This window comes from Phaethon aethereus, assembly GCF_964289735.1.
Source record: "Phaethon aethereus genome assembly, chromosome: 5".
Classification (NCBI taxonomy): Eukaryota; Metazoa; Chordata; class Aves; order Phaethontiformes; family Phaethontidae; genus Phaethon; species Phaethon aethereus.
Window position 1 is genome coordinate 4,225,741 of NC_138579.1, and position 7,679 is coordinate 4,233,419.

The 7,679-nt window shown below is 47.4% G+C and overlaps 1 protein-coding gene across 1 annotated transcript; it reads right to left on the reverse strand.

Moving 5' to 3' along the window:
- Positions 1–1,034: 1,034 nt before the first annotated feature.
- GNPNAT1 (glucosamine-phosphate N-acetyltransferase 1) lies at positions 1,035–4,921 on the reverse strand. Its single transcript, XM_081999936.1, has 5 exons — positions 4,580–4,921; positions 3,785–3,847; positions 2,987–3,114; positions 2,393–2,454; positions 1,035–1,918 (listed from the first exon to the last, which is right to left on the reverse strand). Exons 1-5 carry the CDS (start codon positions 4,800–4,802, stop codon positions 1,771–1,773), a joined length of 624 nt encoding a protein of 207 aa, XP_081856062.1. The 5' UTR covers positions 4,803–4,921; the 3' UTR covers positions 1,035–1,770.
- Positions 4,922–7,679: the final 2,758 nt, after the last annotated feature.

Below are 7,679 nucleotides of genomic sequence, written 5' to 3' on the forward strand. Positions count from 1 at the left end.
ATGCTTTCTCAGTGGTCCTTACAGCCCTGGGCTTGTGTCCATGTCTGTAAGCCATCGAGCTGTCAGGATGCTTACCTCTGGTTGCAGGAGAGGTACACGGGCTGGGATTTGTGCCTGCAGGCAAAGGCTCCACCACCAGAAGCCGAGAATGTCCTTTGAACACGCACTGCATAGAAGTCGTACTGGCAGAGATACAAATGTACATCGGACACATGCTTAAAATGAACACAGAGTCTCAAAAAGTGTTCTTTTCAGGCTAGGGAAAGGAAAAGAGAGGCATGTGCAGCAGGTGGTACTGTTCGGAAGGACAACAGGTACATGCTTACTCTGCATACCTACTGCGAGGCACAACACAGCAATGTGAAAAACAGACCAGGTAGATATATTTGGCAGTCTTCATTTATTCAGCTTAAAGATTTTTTTTTTTTTAAAATAATCAATAAATAAAACAGACATCACCAAGGAAACACTATATTGAGTGGAGTACCATCAGGAACGTTAAATAGAACCCTCACCACAGCTTAAAGTAGCTCTCCACGCCACAATGAAAGAACATTTTGTAAGGCCTAACTGTTCACAAAGAAGACTGGCTGTTCTGTACGAACCTTCATGTATTTCTAATGCCCTATTCATAGATGTAGGATTTGTCACTCCGCACAAAACGCTACTGTTGAAACCAGGGCTTTGTACATTATTTGCTTGCCATCACTGGCAAAAGTGCTAAAATCATGTATCCAATCTTGCAGCAAGAGGGATGATCCAAAGCAGCAATGTTCCCTTGGGACCAGGAATGGGGATTGCTATGCCATAGGCATAAGCCGCTACCAGCAAAACGGCAGCCCACCTGGCCCTCAGGAGTTCAAGTTCAGCAAGCTGGCCGGTGCCTTGAGGTGACTCTGCCGGCATTGCTGCCAATCCCAAGTCACATTCCCTTTGAATGCTAGCCAGAGCCCCGCTCAAGGTGGGGTGTATTCTGTCAGACATTCCAGTTTCCCAGTTACCTTTGCCCTGTCGCAAACCTTTTTTTAATTTTATTTTTGTCAGAAAACAAGTAATTATCCTGAAAACAAAGTAAGTTATCAGCTAAAGTGCAGGACCCCTGCAGTGAGAAGTACACATCTATTTTTAGACGAGACACATCAGCTTTAGCATAGCCTGTAAGGATCCTCCCCTACCCGCACAAACAGTAACAAATTCAGTTTTGGAAAATAGTGCCTATAAAACTTTAGGTACGCTAACATCAACAGCACTTCAGTGAGGTTTCGTGGAAAGAACAGAACAAATGCCCATTCTGTATCGCTAATTCTGCACGAGAGAAGCATCACCCCTACCCGAGCTACGTCATCCTTCCGTCAAGTACAGACAGGAGCACGATCCTGCGAGCTGTACTTTGGCTACCAAGAAAAGAAGCACAAACCTTTAGAAAAATACAATGCAAGAAAAAATTTGAGATAAAAAATATATACCTTTGGTTAAAAACCATCCCTTTAACAAGAGTCCTTTGTAACTCAGCTAGAACAAAAAAGCTTCACTTAGACTGAACAGTAGTAAAAATTAGTTCTAAGAGCTTATTTCCTAACCCAAAGGACCCTTCTAAAATGTCAGTAATTTTTTTTTTGCAGGATTTACACATTTGATGTTCATTATTTATAGGGATTGTTATATTTGCAGCAATAAACTATATAAATTTTCCACGAAGAGACTGTTTGTAGCACAAGCTCCTCCACCAACAGTCTTTACCAAAAAAAAAAAAAAAAGGACTAGAAGTTCTTAATTAAAGAACCGTTGAAACATGTAGTTTTCTTCAGATACCAAATAGCCAAACTTCTTATAGAAATCCACATTTTTTGGCAGACACTCAAGCGTAATTTTGTAACAGTTCAGTCTCTTACTTAGCAATGTAAGGGTGGACGTTAATCTGAAAAAGACAGAAACCCAACAGTTAAATGAAACGGCCCTGAACACTGGATCAATTAACATTCCACTAGCTGAAGTTACCAGACCTACAATACTGAAGTTTTACAGCCTCTGCGTTTTCCTGCACTACACAGGACAGTTGCTATCCCCCTCCTTTCAAAAAAAAAAAAAAAAAAAAAGAACAAAGTACCAACGTCTTGCAGACAATTTTATGTTACTGTTAGGAGAACCGCAGTTCACACTCGCCAGCTAGTGATACCTTCTGGCTAAATCCTTTCCACGTGTCTGGCTGGGGAGAATCTGCCCCGCAGCTAACCTGCGGAGCCAAAACCCTGCTCTCAGAGGTCAGGCGAGCGATCTTTGCCAGCTTGTTTGCTGGCACCCATCAGCGTGGTACGGTGAGGGGGCAGAAACCAACTGGGTGAGGGCTTGCTGCCTGCCCACTGTTGAATGGCAAAGGTGGTGAAATACTTACAGTTTACCAAGCTGCTTTCCTCTGCACTCCCCGCTTACGACGACATCTTCTATCCTTCCTCTCTGTGAAAATACAGACGTGCGTTAGTCGAACAGAACACTGTTACGTTCGTTTCCCTACTGCGCTCCATTTCACGCTTGGATTTTCCGCTCTCTATTTAGATACAACTCCTCCCATGGTCAACACGCTCATAATGCCCCTTCCCGCACTCCGCAGGAGCTGCAGTCCCACCACAGCCCTTCCCCGCCGAGGGATCTGTATCTCTCTAGCTCCCTGTTCTCACACGTCTGGCTGGGACTCCGCAGCAGTGAGATCCTCAGCCATCTGCTCCATCAGAACCAAGTCTGACTAGTTTGAAAGCTCGCCGGCAGGGAGAACGGGACAGACATCAAATTGCTCTTTTTCCTTAAGAAAACCCAAAGCTGCCTTTTACTCTTTATCTCCCACCCAAGGATTGGAGATATTTTGAAAATGCCTTTGTCACCGACTCAGCAGAAGGTACTTCATCACACAGTAACACCATAAAAATAACATGCATGGAGCCTGGGGACAGGCTCTTCCTCCTCACTTCACAGCTGCAGTGAGAGAATATACCTTTGCACAGGAGTGAGTGAACTTATGTTCTATAACCAGCGTTGCCGTAGCAACAATCTGTCCAAGATTTGTGTCTTCTACGACAGTAACGTAGTAATCTCCAGATCTCTTCATGTGCTCAAAGGTTTCTGTGGGAGCAGACGGACAGCGGAACAGTCACCGTTAATCTCAGAATAAATTGCTATGAAGTCTAACACTTGCAACAGATTCTGAATGCAGGTCACTGCAGGGTTCAGGATCACACGGAAGATGCACCCAAGACCCCAGAACCTGAAAGCCACCAAGTCAGACTAACCAGACAGAAGCAGGAAAAAGCAGAAGTTAAACAAATGCCTTTTCCTCAGAAGCCAAGAGAATCCTCCTTCCCCAGAGTGTCTGCAGATGGGCACTACGATGAAGGCAGCAACACCTCTAAGTTTTCTTACACCTCAGTTAAACCAGCGAAGCAAGCTCAGGACGCTGTCGAGCTGTGATCAAATGCAAGCCTCTGCCTCGCTACCGGTGCTGCAATAACTCAGCCCAAACAAGCCATCACCCAATAGTCCTTTCTGCCAAGTATCTAAAGCTCAGTCTCAAAAGCAAGTATACAATTTAGGCCTGTCCCAGCCAAGAAGCCCTTTGGGATAGCTGCAACTGGATCCAACACTGAGTGCCAAAGGCTGCCTCAGGGGAGTTGAATTAGTAAATCCCTCTGGCATCAGGCAGTCAGGAGCCTCACACCCAAGGAGCTTTGCTGTCAGCATCACTATCCTCTGCAGCAATGTCTATGGAAATGCCAAGAAATTATGATATACTCACTGATAAACTGCTCTGGGCTTGCAACTCCAGTTTCAGTCAGCTGACCCAGAACCTTAAAAAAGCCTGTTATAAAAGAAGGGGAGGGAAAAAACCAACAACCACCCTCAGTGAGGGACAGAGACACACAATTAGCTCCAAATAGCACAGAAAGACCCGACACAGCTGTTTCGAGAGTTAATATCCCCATGGCACCATCCAGTTCAGCTGTACACAAAAGCCTGCGCTCTGCATATTATAGAACTAAACTGTAATCTTAAAACCAAACTCCCGCCTTGAGCAATGCTGAAGGATCAGCTAATGCATCAAGGAGCCAACTGCAGCTTGAGTGCACAGAAGCATATAGTCAAGAAAGAAAAGCAGAAGCCTGAAATTAGGTGATATTAAGCTGTATGTTCAGAAGAACCCTTTTATCCAAGTTACAGAACTGCGGAAGTCTCCATGCACTAAGAATAATATGCTGGATTGCACTGTTTTAATATTAAAGGGAACGGTATGAACAACTGTACTCCCTCTCTAAAGCTGTGGTGAATAGGGAGCTGTGGATTATTTGAAAGGTTTGATTTGACTTGAATTTTAAGATTGGCTTTGAGGTTATTAAAACAGTAAAGCTAATTTTGAGGGTCACCCAACACAGCACCAACTCATGGTGCCAAGTGCTCAAATTCCTTACTGATAAAAATAACCCAAACCAGATAAAATGACCAATCCTAATCTATTGAGAGATCATGCAGAAATACATGTTATCCAGTTCAGCACCCAGCTTTCGTTGGTGATGATCATTAAACAGGATTCTACCTCGATTTAAATCAGCTGTGCAAAGTGGTCTCAAAACTAGGCCATCTCCTGGATCCAAAGGAGAAATAGCAGGAGAAAATGTCGTCGTGTTCTCGCTCCAGTCAAGTTCATGCAGAATATTTGGGTCAAACATCGGCGTGTCGTCAGGCATCACGGTTGCCACAGGCATCATGGCTGCAATAGGTGTTCTGGAACAGAACACAGAGTTTTCCTCTCTGAACATGCTATTTCCCCTGGTTGTACCATGTCATGTGGCGTTCCTCGGGGACATCAAGAAAGGCAAATGAAACCAGAACTGCTGTTCACTTTATCTGCCATTGAAGCTACTCAACCTTCACCAGACTAGGCCGCTGCGTTAAACAAAGAGCGCACACACTGACACCGCACACGTCACCTAAAGTCAACACACGTGTTCATCTGGGAAAAAAAACCCCCAAACAGATAAGGCATCAACTAGGGTATTTCACTTCTAAAATTTTCCTCTGAAAAGGAAAGCATCTCGCACTCTCAAGAAACCTCTCCAACATACTCTTTACCGAGTATGAGAAGATCATTTGCATTCGCGTTCCACTTAAGACTGACGGTAGGAATAGTACCTTTCAACCATCCCATCACGTAAGTATTTAGCATCTCAGCCAAGAGGCACTACATCACACATATGAAAATACAGATGATACAACAGCCTGCACGCACGCTTACAGCCCATACCACGTTTCTCATGCGCTCATGTTAGCTTGGCATATTTACAAAATCTAACGCCATCTCAGCTGTAAAGCACTGCGCTTCATTGTCCATTAACAGGTAAAACGCAGAACGGCCAAGATGATGGTGATACACCTGTTAATGATTAAAGAGAGATTTGGGAATTGTATATTATTTGGAATCTGGGATAAGAGGAATCAAAGGGATATATTTTCCTAGTTGTGAGACATAGGAAAATAATTCTTACTTTGTCACCTGTGGAATACCTGGTCAGATTTCTGGTATGAACAGAGCGTATCATGGGAACTTCTCCTGAGAGAAAGTTCTTTATACATCTTCAAATTAAATTAGCTGCTCCATAAAAGATACAGTAGTCACACACTGTTGGACAGGCCAAATAAACACCAGAAAAAAAAATGTATTTGGGATGAATACTTTTCAAAATAAGACATCTTACAGCCCTCTTAAGCTGCCCAGAGAAAGGACAGAGGACGTTAGCTATGAAGCACCGCAACATAACTGCAGCATGCAAGCCTGAAAACCGAAGGTGGCTCTGGAAACCCAACTGAGAAAGCTTATTTTAAAAAAAAAAAAAGAAAGGTTTCCAAAAGATTTCCAAACCAACCACAAAATCTCTTTTTATGCCACCTGCTGGTATACACTAGCCTCATTCTCATCCCCATTCTCATGTCAATCTTGCATATAAAAATAAAAAAAAAAAAGCTGTTATAGCAATTAAACAGCAATACGAATTCCCATGCCCTATGAATTTTCAAAATGAAAGAGGAGGAAAAATGAAGTGCAAAGAAAAACGTTTTCATAGATGGGAGAGTCAGAAGTGAGAATCCAGGTCTTCCGAGTCCCAGTCCTGAGCTTTAGCGATCAGATCACACTGACACGTGCAGAGGACTGCAAGCCCATCACTAGCATATTAATTATGTCACCGCTAAGGAAAACTGAAGTCTCCCTGGTTCCAGCAACACATGTGGTATCTCTGTTCCTAGATCTCAATTACTCTAATGCTGCCGTTACCCTGTCCCATTACAAAGCCTTCCTCGAATTCACAAGTGTTCATAACAACATTCAAATAGTGTCCTGTACGGAGTAAAATAAATCTAATTAATTTCAGTTCAGGGTTACAGAATACCAAGCACACACAGCAGTAGAAAAAGCACATGAAGGACATAAAATTTTTGATCCCCTTCAAGCAGTTAGTGACAAACTAAGAGGTATTTTTCAAACGACATCCGGCACAGCTGGAGCAGGAAGAAGTTTGAAGCTTCACGCATTTTTTGGAGTCAGGAATATGACTTAATACAAACGCATTGGCATATTAAAAAAAAAAAAAACCCAAAAGGTCAATGTACGGTGAGGAAGAAGAGCTCCGGCCTGTTTCGATGGGCACCGGTTTTGCTGACCTTACTCCAAGAGCGGGTGCGGGCCCTGGTGCACACCTGAAGTCTCTACCGGAGCATCCCGGGCTCCCCTCCCGTGTCGGGAGCAGGACGGGCCCGGGCCAGCGCCGACAGGACACGTTGGGCCCCTCTCGCCCGTCCCACCTCCCTCTGTTCCGGGAGACCGGCGGGGCTGGAGCACGGTATGGCCTGGGGTCCCCCCGGGATGAACTGCCTGTCCGAGGGGGAAGCCCCTCGGCGGGGCCCCCACCTGAAGCAGCCCCCCGGGGTGGGGTCCACACACCCCACACGCAGCCCCTCGGGGGCCGCACTCACCCCACACCCGGCCCCTCGGGGGAGCGTGCCCTCACCCCACACTCAAGCCCTCGGGGGGTCCCCTCACCCCACACCCAGCCCCTCGAGGGTCTCCCCAGGCCCGACCCTCACGCAGCCCCTGGGGGGCGCTGAGGAGCCGGGGGCGTCCCCCCGCTCCCCCCAGGACGGTGCCCACCCCGCCCGCACTCACCCGCGCACGAGGCCGCGGCACCAACTGCCGCCCGCACCGGCTCCGCCGCAGGCGCCGCACAGACGTGGCAGGGGGGCGGTGCCCGGCACGCACGCGCACGCCAGCGCGCAGCCAATCACCGCCCGCCGGCCCCGCCCCGGCTCCGCGCGCCCGGAACTTCGGGCCGCCCCCGCGCCGGCCTTGCGACCTTCGGGAACAGCCCCGCCCCCGCACTCGGATTGGATGGTAGGCGGCGTGACCACGCCCCCATCCGAGAGAGGCCCAGCCCCTCCCGTCACGTAGCGCTCTAGACGTGGGAGCCGGGGCAAGATGGTGGGTTGTGTTCGGTGGTCGCTGCCTTAGGCAGGCCCGGCTGTCCCTGCCCGGCCTCGTCCCTCCTGCGGAGCCCCTCGCCGTCCTCCGGGCGGCAAGGGCCGTTTACATCCTGACGGCGGCCCGATGGGGTCGGCGGGAGGAAGGATGAGGGCAGTGAGGCCAG

Excerpts from the sequence above, each read along its gene's own strand:
- GNPNAT1 (XM_081999936.1), bottom strand. The coding sequence starts at position 4,802 with ATGTTCAGAGAGGAAAACTCTGTGTTCTGTTCCAGAACACCTATTGCA. Across the intron at positions 3,848-4,579 it reads CACAGCTGATTTAAATCGAG|GCTTTTTTAAGGTTCTGGGT; the intron begins GTAGAATCCTGT and ends CTTTTATAACAG. Across the intron at positions 1,919-2,392 it reads GGAAAGCAGCTTGGTAAACT|ATTAACGTCCACCCTTACAT; the intron begins GTAAGTATTTCA and ends TGTCTTTTTCAG.